At 44.7% G+C, this 26270-nt stretch overlaps 1 protein-coding gene across 1 annotated transcript in view; it reads left to right on the top strand.

Annotated features, from left to right (window-relative positions):
• The window catches only part of KDM4C (lysine demethylase 4C), an 865731-nt gene that overhangs the window by 667240 nt on the left and 172221 nt on the right, over window positions 1–26270 (top strand). Inside the window, exon 15 of the mRNA XM_030194306.1 lies at window positions 1409–1485. Within this exon, the coding sequence (XP_030050166.1) occupies window positions 1409–1485 (77 nt within the window). The remainder of the gene's footprint in view (window positions 1–1408; window positions 1486–26270) is intronic.

Here is a 26270-nt window from a genome sequence, read left to right as displayed (position 1 = left end):
GTATGCGGCAGAAGGGAGACTTCTGGGTTAGCTGCGGGTAGCTTATGTGTATCGCTACTGCTGCCAGCAACCCTTTGATGTAAGAAACGTGAAAGGAGTGAGATGCAGGACCGCAGGAGGCTCCAGAGCCCAGCTTGTTCCCTCACATGCTAGCGTTGTCAAAGCTGCAGAGCTTCTGGCTGGGCCTTAGCCCAAATTGGGCTACGCCTCTGTTGTCAACAGGAATTGTTTCAAGGTTTGGTCCAGTAGTTGAAGATGATGATTACCATATTGCAACGATGCTTGTTCCAAAGTTTAAGTTGAGTTATCTACAAAAATAAAACAGTATGAGAAGACACAGCTGCTTATTTGTGCTGTGACTGTAACAGAATCTGAAGTAAGCGCTAGTGGTAGTTCCACTTTTCATTTGGCAGGAGGTAGTCACCCTCCAAGGAAAAGACTACTAATGGAGGTGAAGACTTCTATGATTTTCTGTCCACCACAAAGAACAACCTTCCAGCGGCCAAATCTGGAACAAAGGAAGAGGTTGTACAGTACCTGGAATGTTCAGACATTTCCACAGACTGCTTGCTTGCATTTCCAAAAGTGGCAAAAGCTTTTATCAAGTCAGTGTTACACTTCCCAGCAATGCAGTAGTAGAACAGTTATTTAGTTGCTCAGGACAAATTTTAGTGCTACAACAATGCTCTCATAGTGACAATAACTTTGTGAAACTGTTTTTTTCTATGGTGTAAACTGGAGGGAGGAACAGCTGACTTGGGATAAAGGTAATTACAGGAACTTTACCCGCCAGAAACATTGAAAGCTCAGAAGGTTCAAAAATACACATCTATTACGAGAATATTTAGCAAGGCTTTTACAGGAGTAATTCAACAAAAAGGTACCCCCTGTCTGCTGAACTCTAAGACACAAGAGTAAAAACGGTTGCCTCTTTTTTTGAGTGGCCCTTGCCACATCAGAAAAAAATATGAACCCCTTCAGGCTGCAAAACAGAATGTCTTTATACTGAAAGAAAAGTCTCAAAATTCTCTCTGTCCATCTCTAAACTTAAAGTAACAAAGTAGAAGGAGTTACTTGCTGTTCTATAAAAGTCTCCAGGTAGCTAACCCCATTGCCTCAGATTCTAAAACTGGATTAGAAGTATCTAGGGACACACTTGCTGAAGGCTTTGGATTTCCTGAAATGTAAATCACTTTTAAAACAGCAGGATGATCAACTTCGGAAAGCTTCAAAGTCTTGACAAAGTATTTCTTTAGCATTTCTTTAGATGAAATATGGGGGTTTGTGGGAAAATTAAGCGCAAGTTATTCCTTCTCAAAACATTTTCAATATTTTCTATTTTATTATGCAGAACTGTGTAGTGTCAAAAAGAGACCAATGTTTGATTAATTAAATTTACTTCTTATAGGCTGTTATGGCATTCCTTCTCCTGAAATCCATAATGGATGGTTATGTTCTCGATGCAGAAATGGAGCCTGGACAGCAGTAAGTTAAACTTTTTTGTTTTGTTTTTTGTAATCCTAAACCTAACGGAGTTGTACAAAAACAGAACGTTTGTCATGTTCCCTGACTGTTCAGCATATAGGCATCTGAGGATGGGGCAGCCATCTTGGATTTGGGTATCTCCAGGATAGGGCGGCCATCTTAGAGGTGGGCGTCTTTAGTTGTGGCAGTCATCTTGGAGTTGGGCAGTTTCAGGAAGGAAGGCCATATTTGGGTGTAAGGGTGTCTCCGGTTGGGGCAGCCATCTTGTTGACAGCTGCACATGTTTGGGCCTAATTCCTTTTCTGTTTAAAGCCCGACTACCAGTCCTTCAATGCTTCAGCTTCTACTCAGTTCCTTGGATAGTTGCAGTGCTTCTGGATACCTTCATGTCGACTTCTTGGTCTTGACCTCTGCCTGATCCTAGATTCGCTATTGTTTGCTGTCTGGTACTGACCTCTGCCTGTTCCTGACTCTTCTATTGCCTGTTGCCTGGTCTTGACCTCTGCCTGATTCTGGATTCACTATTGTTTGATGCCTGGTACTGACCTCTGCTGTTCCTGTCTCCTCTGCTGTCTGCTTCTGGTCCTCTTTTCTCCCGTGGCTAGGACGGGCCCCATGGACTTTGTTTTGGACTCAGTTCTTCCTGCTGTTGGCTTCCTGCACCTGGGGCTCAACCCCTGGGGAACGGAGGGTGACCCAGGGGGAACTTGGGGTTGGCCAACAGCTCGAGGAGGAACCCTCCTCCATCGAGCAGAAGGGCTCATGTTCCTTCTCAGCGAGCCTGACAGAAAGCCAAAGCCGAAGCCATGAGCTCGTCGGACAAGTCCGAGATTGCTGAGTTGACCCGAATTGTAGAACAGCAGCAATGACAGCTGAATCAATTGTCCGCAGCGTTGCAAAATGTCTGCTCCCAGATGCAGACGATGCAGGCGGGCCGCCAGGTTGCTCCTAGCCTTACGGAGTCGGTGGGATCTCCCTTGGGACCCCGGATGCCCGACCTGCCACGTTTTGATGGTACACCCTCGGCTTGCCGAGGTTTTATTAACCAGTGCAGAATGATATTTGAAATGCAGCCCAGGGTCTTTCCATCTGACCAAGTTAAAATCCATCCATTCCAGAGGGCTCCTATCTCGAATTGGGCTGCTATTCCCTGAACAGGGAGGCAATGACAATTGGAATTACCAATTTAACAAGGGCACATTTTCCTGACCAGCTTTAATGTAATGTATGGTAGAGAGTGTTGGTTCCATAATACCACCTTACATCAGTTCGGGCACGATGAAGTCAGTGAGATTTATCTGATCCGTTTTTGCTTCTGATGTAATTGTAGTATTGCAGGATGTCAAATTACGTAAAAATTGGGGATTCCTGTTTGGATATCTGGCTAGGCAGGTTTGGAACAAAGGTTTGGGATCTGGTACTCTAAATGAGGGAGGTACTTTTTGGCACAGGAGTCATTCAGGGTAATGGTTAGCAAGGGGTTCACAGGATTTGTTAATAGCATGTGATCCTTGGAGTAACTCTAACATACACCAGAAACCATCTGGATGGTTGTGAACATCATAAGGAAAGGGGACAACTGCAGGTTCTGAGCGGGTTTCTGCGCAAAAATAACAGTTGGAAACATTCAAACTTACAGTGGTGTAGTGGGCCCATTCAAGCCAAAGGTTGTGCTCACCAAATCCAGTTTCCAATGCAACTAGATCCTGTGCGCTAGTAACTTGGTGAACTTGATAGGGGATTTTGATTTCAGGAGCAGGGGTCAGCATCAGTGGGTTGTGGATAGTTTGAGGTGGAGGGACAATAAAGAATGTGCCGATGGGGTCTGTACCAGAAGCATCTATTCCAAGGGAATAGGCTCAGTAAGTATCTGATGTCACCCCTCTAAAGGTGATGGCAACAGGGTTGCATTTACTCATTTGGCAGTGAATGACATCTATCCAAAGTTCTAAAATTGTTATACTATTTTTTTTTTTGTTACATTTGTACCCCGCGCTTTCCCACTCATGGCAGGTTCAATGTGGCTTACATGGGGCAATGGAGGGTTAAGTGACTTGCCCAGAGTCACAAGGAGCTGCCTGTGCCTGAAGTGGGAATCGAACTCAGTTCCTCAGTTCCCCAGGACCAATGTCCAACACCCTAACCACTAGGCCACTCCTTCTTGGTATTGACCGTGGCCTGCATACCACGAAACCATGGACCAGCTTCCGCATGAGGAAAAAGGGCACATGTAAATGTCATAGGCTGAGTAATACTTTTGCATAATCAAATAGCACACCTTGTGAAGGCACAGACATCAAGGGTAATTGTAACTGTCTCATTAGTAAGAGCCAACTCAACCCTGTAGAGAATAAGATGGTCAGGTCCTACAATCTGGGACACAGAAGGTACAGGGATAGTGGAAAGGTAACAGAACAAAAAGAAAATGGCAGTCATGGTGGGTAGTGCTTAGAACACAAAGGTAAAAGAGTAAAGTAGGTGGTCACTGAGGACGACTTTGAGATAAAAACTGAAAGGAAAAAATCCTAAGAAAAATAAACAAGTACAGTGTTTCAACCAGAACAGAAGTCAGAAAGACTAGAAGTCCAATAAAACACAGATATAAGTAAAGCATCGAGCAGGGGCGTACTCAGGGTAAATTCGGGTAGCAGCAATGAACTGTCCACCAATGAGAGGAATAGCAAAAATTTCAAGAGGTCTACTACCAATTTTTCTTAAAAACAACCAAGGCCTCCACCCACTCCTGACAAGGTTATATGTAACGTACCAAAAATAAAACAACTCTCCAGTTTCTGTTCTCATCAATGGTATATCTACCTGTTCTACCTTAACTAGTCCACAACCATGGAATATATCAAAGATATCAACAATATGTCTATCTGGACCAATAGTCCACAGGTCAAGCAATGGTGAACACAGTGTTTGATAACAGGGTTCCAGGTGGGGGTCATCATCTGGTGCAGGGATCCCAAGGTATAAGTTGATTGTAGTGGGAGAAAACGTTTCAATTAGAAAAAGTGTTAACAAGGTTAAGGACAGGATAATGGCCACAATCAATGCCACAAGAAGAATACAGTCAGTCCGAGAATTTCTGATCTCTGACTGTAGTTCCCTTAATTGGGACAACAGAGCCAGGGAGTGTTGAGGTGTGGGGGAAGTAGTACGTAGTAAGGTATCTTGGGGCAGGGGCTCCTGTGCTGGAGGGGTAAGCATATACACAGCTAGGTTAGATGAGATAAGAGAGAGAGGGTTTTTTGGTGAAAATATAGGAACCAGATAACAGCAAAAAGAAATGTAAGAGTGAACAAAATTATAATAGTGAGAAACTCAAGTATTGGTATCTCCTAATGGTCTAGATCAGGGTGATTCTCGGGGGTGTGCCTTTCTCTTTTATTCATTAATACTTAAAAGGAAACTTACTCAAAGAATGTGATATTTCTCTAGCAAAAATTAAGCCAATAGGTATACCATCAATAAAGAGAAACACAAGTCCAAGAATAGGCAACACAGCACAGGGGGAACACAGAAGCGCGTCCTCTGATGTGGCATTTTCATTTTCAGCTCTTGCTTCAGGCAAAATACTCAAAGTCTCTTGAGGGCTTTCAGGGGCTGGTTCAGTGGATGAATCTGGCTGAACAGTAATGTTGCATTCAATCAAGGTAGTTTCTTCCTAAGTAGTATTGGCAATCGTTGCTAAGTCTTCACTCATTGATAGCACTAGGGTATGACCCCTTCTTAATCTCCTCTTATCAGAAAATATAGGTTCCAAAGGCTTAGTAGATTGGAAACTTCAAGGTAATTTTCTGGAGGCGAATGCATTCTGGAGAATCAGAAACAATCAGTTGTGCTATCAGGATTTGTAAATTCACAATTCTGGGTTGCAGATCTGGTATGAGTCCTGGAGGGATAGGTACTAGATCAAGAACTGGTGGGTGTGGGATCAATAGGAGTGGCAGTTGTTGAGCTGGGGGTTGTGGAAGTATGTGGCGCAGGGTCCAAGATAGCTGAGGTGACTGGTCTGGTATCATCAACAGGCATAAGGAGATCGGAATCTGGAGCTTTATAAACTCAGATGTCTTTAGGATGGACCCAAGAAGTATGGTCTTGCAATTTAGCTGCAGTGGCTGACAGTACTTCAATTTGGAAGGATCCTACATAAATAGTGTCTTTCCATGTTTTGTGGGTGTAGTACTTCCGGTGCACCATATCTCCAACTTTAAGAGCTTTGGGGTTACCGGTTGCAGGTGTATCATTACCCTCCCCTCTTCTGTCTGAAAGAGCCTGTGGGCTTGAAGACAGAGAAGTAATGATAGTTTGCAAAACATCCCAAAAGACCGAGTGTTGGTCAGGTAAGTGATTAGCAGGATTACCCTTTACCAGGCGCATCTTGCGGCCAGTACAAATCTGAAATGGAGTCAACTTTAAAGAGGCGTATGGAGTGGCTCTAAGGGACATAAGGGCCAGTGGGAGGGCATCAAGCCAATTTTTGATTCCATTTGCCATAAGTTATCTCAGTTTAGTTTTTAAAAGTCAGTTGTAGCGTTCCACAAGTCCATTGCTAGTGGGCTTGTAAATGCAAACAGTGCGGTGGGTAATACCCAGAGCAGGAAGAAAGGACTTGAGGAATCATTAACAAAATGTGTACCATTATCAGTAGTAATTCTACATGGAATACCAAATCTAGTAATGATCTCATTACAGAGAGAAAGTGCCATGACTTGTGCAGTTTCTCGTGCATGGAAAAGCTTCTATCCATTTAGAGAAGGCATCCACACAGACAACGAGGTATCTTTTACCTCATACAGGTGTCTGCATATCGGTAAAATCAACATGCCAATGTAGACCAGGTCCTGCAAAAATAGGCAAGTGGCCAACAGGTACAGTGGGTCCCCGCTTAGGTGTATACAGAAAACATTTGTAAATTCTGAACAACAGTCTTACACATTGCTAGCAGCTGAGGGGCCCACAGTTTAGTGTTGAGTTGATCATACAGGGTATTAGCATTCAAATGCAAAGGGTAATGTAAAGCATGAAGCAATAAAGATAAAACATAGTGGTATGCACATAATTGGCCATTAGGGTGGGTCCAGTGACCATCTGGATTAATGAAGCAACCTGCTAGCTTCCATTGGTTGAGTTCTGCCTGGGTCACAGAAGACCGTAAAGTAGCTGAAAAATCAGAAGTGGGCGGGTCAGGAGGAAGGGGTTATGGAGGTGTGGAAGGGGGAGTGTTGAGGGGCGGGGTGAGAGGGCGGGTGGGGGCCAGGGGTGTGGCAGAGGGAGGAGGGGTTAGTACGTTAGTGGTCAATGTAAGGGAGTGGTCAGGTATGGATGTCACTTCGCGGGCCAATTCATCAGCTAAATTGTTTCCATTAATTGCAAAGGAAAAAATGGTATCCTGGTGGTCTCTAATCCAGGAAATGACTGTACGAAGGCCATTTTGGTGGCAATGTTGGAGCGCCTCAAAAATGGAGGTCCAGAGAGGTAAATGGCTTAAGGGCTGACCAGTGGAGGATACCATTCCCCTCTGGTTCCATTTGCAAACATGGGAGTGCAGGGAGGAAAAGACATAGTCAGAGTCAGTGACTATAGAAAGGTCAGAGTGTTTGGCTTTAAATTGTAAGACGTACAGTACTGCAGGAAGTTCAGCCATTGGGCAGTGTAATTGGCAGGTAGTCTAAATTGCACTGGATCGAGGATATCTTCCTCAGATGTGTAATGTACGGCTGCAAAACCAGCTCTTCCGTGTTGGAATGAGCTGTCAATGAACCACACCTCTCCATGCTGTAATATCTCATAGTGAATCGTAAGGGCATCAGGTAGGGTGGCAAGTGGGCGGTGTACTGATGTGGAAAGAGCGCACTATTGACTGTAAGGGTAACTATGAGGAGTGGATCAAGGCGTTGAATGTCAGTCATAGTTAGTGGATGTATAGTATGTACAACACTGAACAATAGAACCTGATACTTCTGCAGGCGCGAAACAGTCATGTGACTAATTTGTTTATCTAAAAGGTACTTAACATCATGTAAAGTATGCAAAACAACAAGGAGATGGGGGACACAGCTATACAGTTTCAAAATGGCGGTTGCAGCCGCAACCAATTCCTTTTCACAGAGAGCAAACGCCCTTTCAACAGGAGTAAAAGTGCCAGAAAGGTAGCCACAAGCTATGTCATCATCTGCCTGTGTTATTAAAGCACACTAAGAGGCATATTTTCAAAGCACTTAGCCTCCCAAAGTTCCATAGAAACCTATGGAACTTAGCCTCCCAAAGTGCTTTGAAAATATGCCTCCAAGTGTCATCTGAATGCAAACCCCATAAATGCACATCCTGAGAAACATCTATGGTAGAGGAGAACTCAACATAACATCCTTAACCAGAGACATAAGTTTTTTGGTTTCATCAGCAGTAAAAAGTAGAGGATCATGCTTAACTTTTTGTTTTCCCGATAACTTGTGATAAAATGGCTGGGTGCGAGCAGAGTAATCGGGAATCCAAAGTCTGCAAAAATTAAGCATTCCCAAGACCGCTGTAAGTTCCGAGACAGTAGTGGGCATGCGCAGAGAAGAAACATGTTGCAGAGTCTCGGGACCAAGGTCACGCTCCGGGGAGCCGATCTGATGGCCAAGAAAGTTAACCTGAGACTGGGCAACCTGTAATTTTTCTGGTTTACCTTGTAACCTTTAGTAGCCAAATATGTCAAAAAATTACAAGTGACCTTCAAACAGGTATTAAAGTCTGGACAAGTAATTAGCATATCATCTACATATTGAATAATAGATGTGTGGGGTGGCAAAACATACCAGTCTTCTTTAAATTCATGAATATGTCCTGCCAGTGTTTGAGAGAAAATGGTAGGGCTATCAATGAAACCCTGTGGGAGACGGGTCCACTGATCAGTAGTGTTATCAAACTGGAAAGCAGTCAGGGGGCGACTCTGAGGGTCAAGTTTAATAGAGAAAAAGGCGTTGGACAAAACAATGGTTGAATGGTATTTTTTGGAGAGTGATGTTGTTTAAGAGGGTAGTTGGATTTTCCACATTGGGGAAAATCGTGGTCACAACATCATTTAAGGCGTTCAAGTTTTGGACTATGCACCATTGGCCAGGCTCCTTCTTTTTAACCGGGAACAATGGGGTGTTATATGGGGAGTGACACTTTTCAATTATGCCCTGCTGCAGTAGGGAATTAATCTGTTCTTGTGCACCGGCTATAACTTCAGGTTTCAATGGATACTGAGAAATCTTGGGGCCTTTGCACTTAGGCAAAAGCTGAATGTGATGTGAACAATTAACCACCTCGCCATAAGGTGAGGAGGGGGATGCCCACAGGTAGTTAGGTAACTTGTTAAGGGCGTCAGTTATCTGTTGATCAACATAGGATGTAACTGCCATCAACAGCGAATTATTGACAGTGGGAGTAGACAAATCAAAGTGAATTTCAAACTTGAACAGAGTCAACAGGTCTCTGCCAAGTAGATTATCAGGTCATACGGGTGCATATAACAGCGAGGCGGATAATTGCTGATTTGCAAATTATATGGGCAGTGGCTGCAACAGAGGAGTGTCCGTAGGGACACCGTTGAAACCAGTAGTGGTAATATTTGAGATGCTTTTTCAATTTCAGGGGAGCATTAGCCAAGACAGAGCGAGAAGCGCCCGTGTCAATGAGAAAGGGAACAGGCACACGGCAGATAAGCAGTTTGATCATGGGGTCATCATAACCTGCTTGGGTACGGACCACGCCTAGTCACTGAGAATGACGTTGATCAGGGTTCCACAATGGGAACAATTGCCAGGCAGGGGGAGAATGGCGCCGTGTATGTCTGTCAAAGTTCTGGCAAGGTTGATTGCATTCGGAAGCAAAATGGCCAAGGTGATGGCAGTTAAAACATTCAACATCAGGACGATGGTTTGGACTAAATTTATCGGAGTGATGGCGAGGTCGTCTGATGTTATCTGTGGGACCTCTCTGTCTTCCCCGAGAGTTTGGGAACTCATCTCTGTAGTCATTTCGATATGGTCCAGAATTGGGAGCTGTGGCATTATTATTGCGATTGCCAGAATACATAGTAAGGCTATGAGGATCATGTTTTCCGCAAAAGGGAAAATCAGAACACTCAGGAGGGCAGTTAGTGAAGGGGTCTTACACTAGTAGTAGAAGATGATGATGAACAGAGATCTGAGTAGGAACAGGGGGTTGCAGGGTAATCGGGTGATGACAGTGGAGAACTAGAGCTGGAAGAGGAAGAGCTGGGCGGTGGAGCCTTCTCATCCTTCAATTTAGCTATCTGCATAGTCATGAGATGGATGCATTAGGCACGTTCTTTATTGTCTTCGTTTTGTTTATTTTTAACAAAGAGTCTGCAGTGGTGCAGAATGTGGTCCTTCATTTCGGGCCACAACTTGTGAGGGATACCCACGGTATTATCAAGTCCTTCTTTGACTTTAGATGGTAAATTCTCCTTTAGGAGGTAGTAGAATACAGGAAGAGCATTTTTTTAATCAAATCTCTCTTCCGTCTCATCTCTGTATAGTTGCATGCGAAGCATGTATGTCTAGATGGGTTCCAAGTCTGGTACCCATCGCTGGGAAGTGAGGACTGAGGTGTGAGGAGGAAAAGCTGTACGGATAGCAGGAAACAGTGACCCCTCTATGGTTGTAAGAGGGTTACCATCAAATGAGCAATCAGTCACAAATTTGGCATAGCCAGCGTGTGTGAACAAGTCGCCAACATTAGCATGTGGGGTACGACCGAGCAAAGCCTTAATGTCGCCCACAGCAAGGGTGGAACCTAGCGTGGATTCTTGAAACTTTCGAATCCATTTATTCCCCCCATCAATAATGTCTGGTAACTGCTGAACAAGACTGTTGAGCTCAACAGCTGAATATGGGGTATATTCAGTATGAGGGTTGCCGCCGTACATTTTGTGCAGCAATGGCATGATGTTAATGGCACCGGGGGCACTAGGGGCAGTGATAGCAGTAACTGGGAATTGATTTTCATATTTCTTCCATATCCAGAGACCCTGGATCAAATAGTGTTTGATCGTGGGAGTCCAGGAAGGGTCAGGGCGAGAAAATAAGTTCATGAGCCAACTGTGATTTGTCAGTGGCAAGGGAACCATGGAGGGGAAAGAAATCGGACTGTGGCTGGAGAGCCGCAGACCAACCTGGAAGGTCAGAAGCCCATGGTTGGGCATAAAACCAGGAATTTTCCTGTAGGGCAACATATTCATCAGGCGCCTCAGGAGGAGAAGTAGGAGGCTCACGGGTAGGGGGAGAAAGAACGTTTCAGGAGCATTGGGACATTTGGATCTAGTGTTGTCCGCAATGCAAGTGTCTGGGAACCTGAGTGCATCGAATCATGTAAGGCATCAAGTCCCTGCGAGATAACTAGCTTCTTGTGTACATCCTGAAGAGAATGGAGGCAAGAGGGATCAAGATCCGCAGTGGGACCTTTTAGTATCGGGGTGTGGTCCGACTTCAGGGGGGGGGGGGTGCACAGTAAGAGTCAAACTGCTGCATCGGTAATGGTTCATTAAAGGTAGCGAGCCTCCCAAGTTGGTGCAGACCTCGCTTAATGGATTGCAGAGCATCCTCGGATGGAAGCCTGAGAAATTAAAAAATCTTGCTCTGCCGATATAGGGGGAGGAAAAATGGTAGGGCGAGGAGCAGCAAGGCTCTTTACCTGGGGACGGGCACCCAGGCGGGGCCAATCTACAGGAGCATGAGCGTTATTGGCTGGCAGGGGCTGGTCCGCTGGTAAGGCGGCAGAATTGGGATTGCAGGAAAAGACGGGGAGAGCGGCAGGGTTACAAAGGCCTTCCGAACCAGAAGATAGTTTATTGTGGTCTGGTTGCGGTGGGAGCCATCCCATTTGTTGCAACTCCTGAGGAGAGGGCAACTTATAGGTGGGAGTAAGAGACTGTTCTGTCTTAGGCAGATGTTGAGACCCTGGATCAGGGACATTAGGGAGAGCCATGTTGGGGCTCTTGATTGGAGGGGACAGGAGTGAGATGGGGGATAGAGGGAATACAAGGCTCCCAATTAGAGGGAACAGGTGACAGATCAACTGTGCCGGAGATCTGGACAGAAGTAGGTCTGTCAAGAGTAAGGGAACGGACCGGTAAAGGGGTGGCAACCGGTTCCAGATCTAAAAGCGTTGGCTCAGTGGCTGGAGTCCGGTCACAGTAGCCCGCAGGAATGGTGGTATTGCCAACTGCGGTGCCGCAGATTAGCAATTTACTTGTGTTGGAGTTATCAATAGAAATCAAACAAAATAAAACATGGAAAAGAAAATAAGATGATACCTTTTTTATTGGACATAACTTAATACATTTCTTGATTAGCTTTCGAAGGTTGCCCTTCTTCGTCAGATCGGAAATAAGCAAATGTGCTAGCTGACAGTGTATATAAGTGAAAACATTCAAGCATTACTATGACAGTCTGACAGGGTGGGAGGATGGGGGTGGGTAGGAGGTATGCATGGGGACATCAAAGCATATCATTGATATTCTAACAGGATGGGTGTGGATAGGTGAGGGGTGGGGTGATCAACAGAGACATACAGCTTTATGGTTTATAATGGGCTAGGAACCCCAGATCCTTGTTAAGTCCTTTGTGATGGGTGTTAAAATATTCAATCATTCTGACTTCAAAGGTCTTACGTTCTCGTATGGTTTTAAAGTTACCTTTCAGGATTCTCACTGTGAAGTCACTGGTACAGTGTCCTGGTCCTGTAAAATGCCGACCAACAGGTATGGGAACCCTACTGGCACCAGTATTGTTCATGTGATGTCTATGTAAATTGAATCTTGTCTTAAGCATCTGGCCTGTTTCTCCAATATAGCATCCTTCGTTAACATTTTTTACACTGAGTGATATATACCACATTGGAAGATGAGCAATTGAAAGATCCCTTTATGTTGAATATCTTTCCTTTGTGGATGACTTTGGGGTCCTGTGAAATATTTTGGCATAGTTTGCAACTGGATAAATTACAGGAAAGTGTGCCCTTCTGTTCCTTTTCAGTCTGTGATGGAAGTTTACTTCTGATTAGCTTGTGTTTTAAATTGGGTGGCTGTCGGAAGGCCAGTACTGGTGGGGATGGGAATATCTCTTTCAGTAATTCATCCTCCTGGAGTATAGGTTGTAGATCTCTTATGATTTTCCTCAGTTTTTCCAGCTCTGGATTGTATGTCACTACAGGGGGGATTCTGTCTGTGGCTTTTTTCTCCTTGTACTGTAGCAGATTCTCCCTGGGTGTTTTGAGGGAGGAGGCAATTATTCTTGGAGATTATTTTGGGGTTGTAGCCTTTCTGTTTGAAGGATGCAGTCAGGCTTTTAAGGTGTCTGTCTCTGTCCCCTGGGTATCTTGTGGCTTGGCTGTAAATGATGGATCTTTTTGTATGTGAAGGATGGAAGCTGGAGTAGTGGAGGTAGCTGCATCTGTCTGTGGGTTTCTTGTATATAGATGTTTGTATACAGCCATCACTGATTGAGACCGTGGTGTCCAAAAAATTGACTTTTTCTGGGGAGTAGTCAATTTTGAATCTGATTGTAGAATGGTATGTATTGAAGGCAGAATAAAATTGTTTCAGAGTTTCTTCACCCTCCGTCCAAATCATAAAAATGTCATCGATGTCAGGCATTTAGATTCCAAGATGGCGTTGTGAATGGACGCACCTGTGTTAGCTCCTGGAAGTTGCTCTGTTTGTAGGTCCTCTACGGCACCTCTGTCGCCTCATTAAGCATGGGGAAACGGAGGGGAAAAGTGAAGGAACATCCCTCAGCTCCTGTGACTTCTTCAGCGACGAGGCAGACAACTTTGCAATTTTTCAGACAGCAACCAGGTCCTCAGAGCTTTTCGATCCCCTCTGCAACTCTCGGCACTTCGGTGTCGATTGAGAATGGAAACAGAGCTTCCCTGAGCCCCGTGGAACGAGTTGCTCCACCCCAGCCTGGAGGGGAGTTGCTGGCAGCTCTAACAGGGAAGGAAGCCGAATGGGCTCAGCCCGACCTGTTTGAGGGAGTGTCTGCAGTAACGGAGGCTGAATCTCAACGCCGAGAACTTTTGCTACAATCAGCTTCAAAAGTATTGCCTCAGGATATAGTTTCTAAACTTGCTTGTGCTGAAGATCAACCTCACCCTTCTTCAGCCATTAGTGGTGTGAATAGACCAGCAACTGTGACATTAGAGTCACTATGGGATATGGTTTACAGCATTCACACTTCTATGCAAACTACTTTAAAAGTGAATACTTCTGACATAAAGACTCTTTCTGAGGCTGCCCTGCTTCAGGCGCAAAAGACTGCACAGCAAACCTTAGATTTGGAGACTGTGAATATTAAAATTTAAGAAATGGGATCTGTAGAAACGGCTTTGGTTAAGGATAATAATTTCCTACATAAAAGACTGGAGTACCTAGAAAACCAGACTAGAAGATTAAACCTCAGGTTTCTTAATTTTCCCAAATCGCCTTTAATTTCCCCTTTGGACATGGTTAAAAAATATATGATTGACATTCTTGGAATGGATAAGGACTCACTGCCTCCCCTTACTCGAGCTTATTACATCAGGAGTGGTGGAGTGGTGGAAGAAAATCCCCCGATAGCAGGGGAAGGAATGAATCTTACTTCTTTCCTTGAAAGTTCATTGGAGATAATTACTCAGAGGTTGACTCTGCTTGTTACTTTTGTGCTGGAGCCTGATAGGAATTCCGTATTAAGGTTTTCCTTGAGACACTTAGAAAATCTGTTTTGGGGCTCAAAAATTCGTATTTTTCCTGATCTCTCAAGGCCTACACAGACGAGACGGAGGGCCTTTTTGGAACTCCGCCCTAGAGTGGTGGCACTGGGAGCAACTTTTATATTACGTTTTCCTTGTTATTGTAATGTAATGCTTGAGGGTAAACAGTTTCAATTTGTAGACCCAAAACAGTTAAAACAATTTCTAGATGCTAGAGTGGAATTGAATGTTGTGTGCCCTCCCTAAATGCAGGCTGGGGTCTGAACCAGAGGTTGCAACCATTAGTCCTTAATTATAGCTATATGTTTTACTTTAAATTCTAAATTCTTGGATTCCAAAATTTCCTAAACTTGTGGACAGAAAGGCTGTTAATGATCAGGGCCGTGCCGATGCGGTAAGCGAGGTAAGCGCCGCAGGGGGGCGCCCACCTCTGGAGGGCGCCGCCGCTGTGCTTACCCTCGCCCCGCGCCGCAAAGGCCTTTAAATATTTTACCTGGGTCGCAGCAGCGTCAGTGAAAGCGCTGCCGACCAGCAAGGGCGGGGCGGTGGGGGCGGTCCGCCCCGAGTGTCATCAGAAAGGGGGGTGCCGCTGCTCCCGCTGCTCTTCTTCCTGGCAGCCCCTCCCCCGCACCAGCCCTTTAAAAATAAATTGCCGACGCGAATAGCGAGCGCAGCACCTCGTGTGCAAGTAAAAGAAGCGGATCCGATCATCTCATTGGGCCTTCCCTCACTGTCCCGCCCTCCTCTGACGCAACTTCCTATTTCCTCTAGGGCGGGACAGTGAAGGAAGGCCCAATGAGATGATCGGATCCGCTTCTTTTACTTGCACACGAGGTGCTGCGCTCCCTATCGCGTCGGCAATTTATTTTTAAAGACCGGGTGGCAGGGAGAAGACGAGGCAGGGTGAGGGTGAGGGTGGGGGACAGATGGGGTGAAGGTGGGGGGGACTCGGATAGCAGAAGGGACTGGGTGGGAGACAGATGGGGTGAGGGGGACTCGGATGGGCAGAAGGGACTGGGTGGGAGACAGATGGGGTGAGGGTGGGGGGCACTTGGATAGCAGAAGGGACTGGGTGGGAGCCAGATGGGGTGAGGGGGACTCGGATGGGCAGAAGGGACTGGGTGGGAGACAGATGGGGTGAGGGTGGGGGGCACTTGGATAGCAGAAGGGACTGGGTGGGAGCCAGATGGGGTGGGGGGGACTCGGATGGGCAGAAGGGACTGGGTGGGAGCCAGATGGGGTGAGGGGGACTCGGATGGGCAGAAGGGACTGGGTGGGAGCCAGATGGGGTGAGGGGGACTCGGATGGGCAGAAGGGACTGGGTGGGAGACAGATGGGGTGAGGGTGGGGGGCACTTGGATAGCAGAAGGGACTGGGTGGGAGGCAGATGGGGTGAGGGGGACTCGGATGGGCAGAAGGGACTGGGTGGGAGCCAGATGGGGTGAGGGGGACTCGGATGGGCAGAAGGGACTGGTGGGAGACAGATGATAGGGTGAGGGTGGGGGCACTTGGATAGCAGAAGGGACTGGGTGGGAGACAGATGGGGTGAGGGGGACTCGGATGGGCAGAAGGGACTGGGTGGGAGACAGATGGGGTGAGGGTGGGGGCACTTGGATAGCAGAAGGGACTGGGTGGGAGACAGATGGGGTGAGGGGGACTTGGATGGGCAGAAGGGACTGGGTGGGAGACAGATGGGAGAAGGGGCATGGAACTGGGGTCTGAAAAGTGAGCAGGAGGGAGAATGGGGTCATGCCTGGGGCAGAGGTGGATGGGAGAATCAATGGATCTGGAACTAGGGGCAGCCGCAGGTGGGAACTGGGAGCCGAAAAGAGGGGGCATTGAGAGAGGGGGGATAGATCCTGGATGGAATGGGGAGTGAGAGGGAGGGCAGACCCTGAATGGATGGGAGGGGGAAAGAGAGAGGGCAAATGGTGAATCGAAGGAGCAGAGAGAAAGGGCAGACAGTGGATAGAAGGGAGTGAAAGAGCAGACAGTGGATGGAAGGGGCAGAGATAGAGGGCAAATGCTGGAGGGAAAGGAGAGAGAGAGGGCAGATGGTGGATGGAAGGGGGAGAGAGAGATGGCAGACTGGGGCAGATGGTGGATGGAAGGCACATTAGAGAGGGCAGACACTGGATGGCAGAGAGAGAGCGAAGACAGATGCTGGATGGAAGGAAGACGGTGAAAAGAAGATGAGGAAAGCAGAAACCAAAGACAACAAACTGTAAATATATATTTTTATTATTTTGCTTTAGGATATAGTATTTTAGCTGTGTTAATAAATGTTTATAAATAGAACATGTAAATAAGGTAATCTTTTTATTGGACTAATTTTAATACATTTTGACTTAACTTTCAGAGAACAAAACCCCCTTCCTCAGATCAGGATAGGATACTGTAACAGCACTATACTGTATTGACCTGAGGAAGGAGATTTTGGCCTCTGGAAGTTAAATGTATTAGTCCAATAAAATGGTATTATTTTATTTTCTGTATTTGTTTTATTTCTATTTGTTCATTTGTAAAGTGGTGATTGGTATTTGTTAGTTTTTTTCAAATTTACATCTGCTGTCTTTATATTTTGCACAGTACTAGGAGACATTTTCTGTTTCTGTGGCGTTGCATTGTATGCAGAGTCTGGCATTGGGGGTTCAGTTTAATTTTTGTCTAAATAGAAAGTTTATGATTACTTATTCTATAGTGGATTAGGGTGTATCTGTGTTTGTGAAAAAGACATGGCTTTCAGTTGGCATTGACTGTGCAGGATCGACGATCTGTACTATTCTGTCTGGTTTCGTTTTACAATAGGTGAATTGATGTTCTAGTGCTCACTGTAGTGCTTAAGATGCTTTCCTTTTCCTTGTGTGACTCATAGAAACGACTGCTTATGGTATGGTAAAATTGCTCTATAGGTCGTGTTTTGTATTCTTGGTATGCCTAGTACTGGATTTGGGGGGAGGGGTGTTAAAAAAATGACCGGCCCCGGGTGTCAACTACCCTAGCTACGCCACTGCTGCCGACGTCTCCCTTCCCTTGCACTCGTTGGTTCCCTCAGTGTCCCGCCTTCTTCTGACGTCAGAAGAAGGCGGACACTGAGGGAACCAAGAGCGCAAAGGGAAGGGAGATGTCGGCAGCACTCCGCTTTCACTGACGCTGCTGCGACCAGAAGTAAAAGATTTAAAGGCCCCAGGGCGCGGAGGGAAGGGCAGAGAGGCATGGATGGGAGGGCAGAGAGGCATCGATGGGAGGGCAGGGCCCAGGGAGAGGACAAATTGCTGGAAGGGGAGGGGAGAGAGGATTGCTGGCTATGGATGGAGGAGGGAAGGGCAGAGAGGGACAAGGATGGACATGGGGGCCCATGGAGAGGACAAATTGCTGGAAATGGAGGGGAGGGGAGAGAGGAGGATTGCTGGCTATGGATGGAGGAGGGAAGGGCAAAGAGGGACAAGAATGGACATGGATGGGAGGGAGGGCGGGACCCAGGGAGAGAGGAGAAATTGCTGGAAATGGATATAGAGCAAGAAATGAAGAAGAAAGGAGAAAAGTAAAGAAATAAATGGAAAGGAAGCCCTGGAAATGGAGTTAAGAGGACAGATAGCAGCAGAATCAGATACTGGACCAGCATGATTGAAAAAAGAAAGTCACCAGACAACAAAGGTAGAAAAAAAAATCATTTTATTTTCATTTTAGCATTTGGAATATGTCCACTTTGAGAATTTACATCTGCTATCTTATTTTGCAATGTATACCAATTTGTTTCTAAGAATATTGCTGACAATTCCTTTCAGTGTGGCAAGTGGTGAGCGATCATTTTCATGGGGGGGGGGCGTGATCATTTTCACGGGGGGGGGGGGGGGCGCCAATTGATAGTCTGCAGGGGGGCGCCAGAGACCCTAGGCACGGCCCTGTTAATGATATTTCTCTTTATTTTTTATTTTTGCCTTTTGTATAAATGCCGATTGCATATTCACGTATTGTGATGATATATGGAAATATATGAATAAAGAAATTTAAAAAAAAAAATGTCATCGATGTACCGGTAGTATTTTAGAGGTTTGGTCTAGTGTGTATTCAGAAATGTCTCTTCCAGCGCAGCCATAAAAAGGTTGGCATATTGGGGTGCTGTCCTGGTGCCCATCGCAGTGCCCATTATTTGTAGATAGATATCATTGTTAAAGCGGAAGTAGTTGTGAGTTAAAATGAATTTGATTAATTTTGTAATAGTTTCTGGTGAGTATTGATGGTCCAGTGTGGATTTTTTTAGGAGTCTTCCACATGCAGCTATGCCTTCCGCATGTGGAATGTTGCTGTATAGTGATTCTACATCCATCGTGACCAGAAGGGTGTTAGGTGGTAGTTGCTTGATATTTTTCAATTTATTCAGAAAGTCTGTGGTGTCTTGTATGAAGCTGTTAGTTTTGTGTACGAGAGGTTTCAGAATTCCCTCTATGAATCCATATATTTCTTCCGTGAGTGTGCCAATACTTGATATAATTGGTCTGCCAGGGTTTCCCGGTTTGTGGATCTTGGGTAGCATGTAGAATGTGCCCACAGCAGGCTGGTTTGGTATGAGTTTCTTCAGGTGAGGTTGTGCTTGTGTAGGAAATGTTTTGATAAGGTCTTTCAGCTATTTTGTGTAATCCTGTGTGGGGTCCTCAGTTAGTTTCCTGTAGTATTTATTGTCTGAGAGCTGTCTGTGCCCCTCTTCAATGTATTTTTCTATGTCTGCGCTCCTTTGTTTGCGGGTTTGATGATAATGCGTTCGTTAGTTTGTAGGGTTCTTATGGCCGCTCTTTCTGGTGGGGTAAGATTGTACAGGATTCTCTTTTGTTTGTTGTAAAGTTGGGATTTCACCCTATGTCTGAAACTTTCTATGTAATTATCCAGATTGTAGTTTTGTCCCTCCTGTGGGGTGAAATAAGTGTTCTTTTGTTTAAGACTGTATTCCGGTCTGTTTGGTGTCCCTTTATTATAGAAATGTGTTTTAAGGCGCATTTTTCTAAACAATTCTTCTAGGTCTGAATATAGTTGGGTTTCATCTAGTTTACTGGATGGGCAAAATGAGAGCCCTTTGGAGAGTACAGAGACCTCATGCTGTGATAATTGATGGTTCGAGATGTTTATTATCCCCATTTGGTTTGCATCTGTAAAGGTGTGATCAGTATTCCCTGGTTTGTTTGGGCTCTGATTTTCACATGCCTCAGTTGTGTATCCAAGTGTCTCCAAGGTGTCTGGGGATGTTGGTTCTGCAGAGCTGTAGCTATTCAAGGATAAGCAGTTTCTCTCTCTTTGATTTTGCAGGAGAGAATATAGTTTTATTTCTTTTTTGCGGATAGCAATGTGTTGTTTTTCTCCTTGGATGTTATGTAGGTCCTCTTTAAGTTGGTTCACAAGGTGTGGATGTAATTCCTCCATGTTCCTAGTGATTACATCCCTTTGGGTTTGTATTATTCTTTTTTTCTTGTAGAGTTGATATATAAGTTCATTTCTTAGTTTCTGACTAGTGCGTTTGCAGAGTTTCTCTGCATAGTCAGAATTGTAAGTAGTAGCCAAAGGATTTTTGATCCTCAGTCCTTTGGGAATGATGTCATTCTTCTTGCAGATTGTCAGAAAGTAAAGATGACTGTTCACTTTTGTTTCTTTTTCCAAAAGTTTGTTCATTTGCTTTTTCATGCAGCTGTATGCGCTATCTTCCAACTTAAGTAGAGGAATGTGGTAGCCGTGTTAGTCCACTCTTAAGGTTATCAATAGAAATCAAACAAAATAAAACATGGAAAAGAAAATAAGATGATACCTTTTTTATTGGACATAATTTAATACATTTCTTGATTAGCTTTCGAAGGTTGCCCTTCTTCGTCAGATCAGAAATAAGCAAATGTGCTAGCTGACAGTGTATATAAGTGAAAACATTCAAGCATTACTATGACAGTCTGACAGGGTGGGTGGTATCTGCTCTGACCCAGGGGATAGAGACAGACACCTTAAAAGCCTGACTGCATCCTTCAAACAGAAAGGCTACAACCCCAAAATAATCTCCAAGAATATTGCCTCCTCCCTCAAAACACCCATGGAGAATCTGCTACAGTACAAGGAGAAAAAAGCCACAGACAGAATCCCCCCTGTAGTGACATACAATCCAGAGCTGGAAAAACTGAGGAAAATCATAAGAGATCTACAACCTATACTCCAGGAGGATGAATTACTGAAAGAGATATTCCCATCCCCACCAGTACTGGCCTTCCGACAGCCACCCAACTTAAAACACAAGCTAATCAGAAGTAAACTTCCATCACAGACTGAAAAGGAACAGAAGGGCACACTTCCCTGTAATTTATCTAGTTGCAAACTATGCCAAAACATTTCACAGGACCCCACAGTCATCCACAAAGGAAAGATATTCAACATAAAGGGATCTTTCACTTGCTCATCTTCCAATGTGGTATATATCATTCAGTGTAAAAAATGTAACGAAGGATGCTATATTGGAGAAACAGGCCAGATGCTTAAGACAAGATACAATTTACATAGACATCACATGAACAATACTGGTGCCAGTAGGGCTCCCACCCTACAGTAGGGTGGGAACAGAAAGGACTTAACAAGGATCTGGGGTTCCTAGGCCATTATAAACCATAAAGCTGTATGTCTCTGTTGATCACCCCACCCCTCACCTATCCACACCCATCCTGTTAGAATATCAATGATATGCTTTGATGTCCCCATGCATACCTCCTATCCACACCCATCCTCCCACCCTGTCAGACTGTCATAGTAATGCTTGAATGTTTTCACTTATATACACTGTCAGCTAGCACATTTACTTATTTCCGATCTGACGAAGAAGGGCAACCTTCGAAAGCTAATCAAGAAATGTATTAAGTTATGTCCAATAAAAAAGGTATCATTTTATTTTATTTTCCATGTTTTACTTTGTTTAATTTCTATTGATAACCTTAAGAGTGGACTAACACGGCTACCACACTCCTCTGCAGGATTTGGTAACAGGGGTTAGTGTATCTGGGTTTTAAAAAGGTTTGGACAATTTCCGGGAGGAAAAGTTCATAGTCTGCTATAGAGACAGATATGGGAAGCAACTGCTTGCCCTGGGATTTGTAGTATGGGAACGTTGCCACGATTTGGGTTTCTGCTAGGTATTTGTGACCTGGCTTGGCCACTGTTTGATAATCAGGATACTGGACTAGATGGACCATTGGTCTGGGCCAGTATGGCTACTCTTACGTTCTTAATGCCGAATGTAAGGTGTACTACTATGCCAAAAAGCATTCTAACGGATGGAAGGCACAGAAACTGGGCAAAAATGGTGGGTTCACATGAAAATACACTTACACTCCCATTTATAGAAAAGCACCTAAGTGTTTCCGTGTGGATCTGCAAAAGGGGCATGGCTATGGGAGGGGCATGGGTGGGTCCTGGGTGTTCCCTTAAAATGTGCGCAATGTTACAGAATGCTGGTGCCTCCTACATCCCAGTGGCCTGATTTTGTGCTTTTTTTCAAAAATGGAACAAAAAGGCAAACGCACAAAGTACAAAAACATCTAGCAAGTAGCCATTTGCGAAATAAAAGATAGATGTTTTGCTGTTTCCAAAATTGTTATATTCGTCACCTGGATTCTAGACGTTTTGAACAAAATGTCCAAAGTCGGACTTAGATGTAATATTGAAAATACAATAACTGTGCCTCATTAGAGTACCGGCAAAGAGATGGGAGTACAAATATGACAAATAATGGTAATTTTAGCATTCTGGGACTAGATCACAAACTTCCCACTCATGCAATCCAAATTCAGAACAGTTCAAATTATAAGCACTGAGAGGAAAGGACTCAATGTTTATGTATTAAAAAAAATATATAAAAGCTGTTTTATTAAAGATAATGGCAGCAAATATAATTAGAGACAATGATTAAGTAGAATTACCCACAATGATGGTAGAACAATGGTTTCATGTACCTGTCAAGGCAAAGATAATGTACACTAGCCCTAGTTCAAAACTTATAGGACACCTGACACCAGTGGCGTAGCCAGAAGGCAGTTTTTGGGTGGGCCAGTGGGCAGGTTAGGTGGGCATGCATTTCCTCTTCCCTTCCCCCACTCCCCCAACCATTAACTTAAAAAAATGAAATAATTTAGCTGGTGAAGATCTCTAGCTCACAGATCCCTGTTTGGAAAAAAAGGCACTGCTCCATGCTAGTGACACTGGCTTCGGCACCATAGGCATGCTCAGTTCTCATGCATGACATATTCCAATCATTAAATAGAAAATAAAAATTTTTTCTACCTTTGTTGTCTGGTCATGTTATTTTTCTAATCATGTTGTCTCAGTCTCTGGTTTCTGCATTCCTCTGTCTTCTCTTAACTTTTTTTTCCAATATCCTCTGTCCATTTGACCTTTCTTCTCTCACCATGTCCACCATCCATCTCCCTTCTGTGTCCATGTCTTTATCCTCCCTCTGTGTCCTTGCTCTTATCCTCCCCCATGTCCAGCATCTCACCTTTGTGACCCTGCTCTTATCCTTCCCTGTGGCCATAATCTCCCCCTATTCCTTACCTCATGTCCAACGTCCTGCATCCTGTCCTTCCTTGTGTTCAGATTCTTCTCCCATTCTTTGACTCAGATTCCATCAACCCCTCTGTGTCCAGTCTTTCCCTGCATCCATTCTTCCCCCCTCCGCCATTCCTTCCCTCATTTCTTCACTTATCCAGCAACCCTTGTGAGAATTCATGCTGGGTATCCAAAATCTTCCACCGTGCTTCCTTCATAACCAGCATGCCCTCTCTATGTCCTGTTCCTCCCTGTGTCCACCCCCCCCCCCCCCATTCCTTCCCTTGTGAGCAGCATTCCTTCCCTATATCCCCGACCCCCAATTCAGCATCTCCTCTATTTTCTGTCCTCCACTGTGTCCTTTTTCCTCACCCCCAATCCAGCATGTCTTCTATTTTTCAGTCCTCCTCGGTGTCCTTCCTTATGCCCAATTTTCCCCTTCTTGTTCTCTGGCACTCTGAAGTCTTCCTGTCCCCCAAAGCAGCTCTCTCCCCTTCAACCGCCAAGTGCCAACAGTCCTTACCCATGATTATTAAACCCAGCAACGAAGCAGTCCTGGCCTTCCTTGGAAGGCGGTGCGGGACCTCCCAGCCACATCACGCTGATAACTCTGCGGTGTCTCACCCCTAAGACACAGATTTCCTGTTTCTGTGAGGGCGGGGCTCCCGCCCTCTCAGAAACAGGAAGTTCGTGTCGGGCGCCGCAGAGCCATCAGCATGATGTGGCTGGGAGGTCCCGCGCTGCCTTCTTCCAGTTCCACGGACTACATCATTGCTGCGGCGGGCCCTCGAGCAGCAACATACCTTCCGTTTGCAGCGATCCTCTCTCCCACCCCTGCCGCAGCGCCTGCCTTGCACTTTGTAGATGCAGCGTCCTGCTCCGGAGTCCTCCCCCCGCCGCACTGATGCAACTTCCTGTTTACACAGAGACACGGCAGAGAGAAGGCCCCGGAGCAGGACGCCGCGTCTGTGAGTTGCTGCCAGCGCCGATAGTAAAGTGGAAGCGCCGCGGCAGGGGTGGAAGAAGGTGAGAAAGAAATGGATGTGTGTTTCTGGGTGGGCCTGAGGCAAAATTGGGTGGGCCCAGGCCCACCCGTAGCTACGCCCCTGCCTGACACCCCAAACACTAAGAAGAAAGCAGTTCAACCTGACAGTTGATAACACTCAAGAACACTGGATTCTTAGTAAGTCAGGGACTGTAGACAGAGGGTGGCAAATGAGTTTCACCTCACGATCTGGCAACGAACTCAGGCTGGTCAGCAGATGCTACACACGGTATCTCTACCCAGTCAGGTGAGCATGCAGGCAAAGTGTCACTTATCTTTAAACGAGCTTTCATCATGTGGCTAGCTCGGGATAGCTGATATTAGCTCTTGTGTGACCTGCCCAAGATAACAACCAGCTAGCTATTAGCTCATGACAGGGGGGTCTTATACCTTTTCTTCTGGTTTTAGTGCCATGCTGACTAGAATATTTTCCAGTATTGTGCGTTCGAGGACCCAAGGACCCAGCTCTTGCCACCATAGATGCTTTCTTCTTGTCCATGAAGGTCCCCAGCACAGTAAACAAAAGTCGTTGTGAAGAAGTGTTTTGCCTCTGCTAGCTTTGATGTATCAGCAGTGTTTTTGAGGCCTGTTACAGTAACAAGCCTTTGCATGGAAACTGACATGGGCTAAGTCTGTGAGATCAGGTTCACAATATAGAATAGTGCTTGACTGTAGTGCTTTGTCCATACACCTCTAAATCTCATATGTGTCTTTAAATGTTTTTTTAGACATAGGTAGTGTGCTCACATGCAAAAAACCTACCACGAAACACCTGAGCATGCCCCGCGGTGGTGCATTTTAACCTGTGGCAAGCACACATTAATGCTTACCGCAGCTTAGACCCCTCAGTAAATATAAAATGCTTACTTATACTAATAATAAAATGATTCTTGAAATAGCCATGTCTTGAGGCATGTCTTAAATTAAGAAGCTTCTTGTCTATGCTCCAGAGGCATGGAATTCCAAAGTGAAGGAGCCACACAGCTAAATGCTGTATGGCATGACAAATCCAGCCATAATTTCTTGTGTGAAGGGATCACGAAGAAACATTAGTCACAAATGATTGCAAAGAGTTTCTTGTTTCTATGGAAAAAGTAGAGTGATGATGTAGTGGTGTTCCACAGTAAAAAGCTTGGTGGGTTAAAATTAGGATCTTATACAGGATTCAAGCCTTAACAGACAGCCAGTATTGCTCATGTAACAAAGGAATAACATGATTAATAGTTATCAAATTATACAATAATCTTACTGCATTTTATTTGGAACCAGCTGCATTCTTTTTATGTGATATTAAGGGCATCCTACCAACAAAGAATTACAATAGTCTATTCAACTTATAACTAAGGAGTGCAGCAATACCTTAATGGCTTCCTGATTCAAGCAAGAGCTCAGTGAACACATCTTCCTTAGAAAAGGGAAAACTTTATCATTTTTGAAATATAAGTTGAGAATGTGAGATTTGAGAGCTATATTGCACCCGGTGAGGTAATAGTACTCCTTATTATAATGGGATGGTTTTGAATTGTTGGAATAAATGAAGGAACTGTTGAACCTGTAATGCAAAGTGCCTCACATGTAGAGGGATTCAGGAACAGCTTATGATCATCCAACCATTGTTTAATGAAAGCCACTTTCCCTGCTAAAGTTATGAAATGGGCTGTCCCATGTATCGTGGGTGTTCACAAGCTGAATATCATCAGCCAAAAAATGAGCACGTATACAAAGGCTTTGGATAAATTCTGGCAGAAGTACAAGAAAAATATTAAACAAAATAGGTGCCAACACAGAACCCAGTGGTAACCCATATGATTATGGAAGTACAGAAGACAAATGTTCACTAATGAAAACTTGATAGGTTCTTCTTAAAATTAGAATTGAAACCAATTTAGGGCTACTGCTGAAAGTCCAGTTTGTTTGAGACTAGTTAAAAAAAACAGAGAATGATATATGACATCAAATGCTGCAGGTAGGTCAGGACCAGCAAAGTAACTAGAACATCCTTACGACAATCTCTGAAATTAATGATTTCTTCAAGCATTTTCACTAACAGGTTTGGTGCTATGACCTATTCTAAATCCGAATTGAAAATGATGAAAGACATTGGTTGAGTGCCAGAATTTAACTACTTGGAGTATTATGTTCAGGTTTGGAAGCTGTTATCTATCTACGGACATAAAATAATTGAAGCAATCCAGAGAAGAGTGACAAAAATGGTATGGAGTTTGCACCAAAAGACATATGAGAAGAGACTTGATGAGCTAAATATGTACTGTATACTGTAGTGGAAAGGGTTAGGGGGAGATATGATACAAATATTTAAATAGTATTAATTTATTTTATTTATTTGTTACATTTATATCCCACATTTTTCCACCTATTTGCAGGCTCAATGTGGCTTACATAGTACCGTAAAGGCGTTTGCCAA

This window comes from Microcaecilia unicolor, chromosome 2 (assembly GCF_901765095.1).
Source record: "Microcaecilia unicolor chromosome 2, aMicUni1.1, whole genome shotgun sequence".
Taxonomy (NCBI): Eukaryota; Metazoa; Chordata; class Amphibia; order Gymnophiona; family Siphonopidae; genus Microcaecilia; species Microcaecilia unicolor.
Note: the sequence above shows the minus strand (reverse complement) of the source record. Positions and strands in the feature narration are given on the sequence as shown.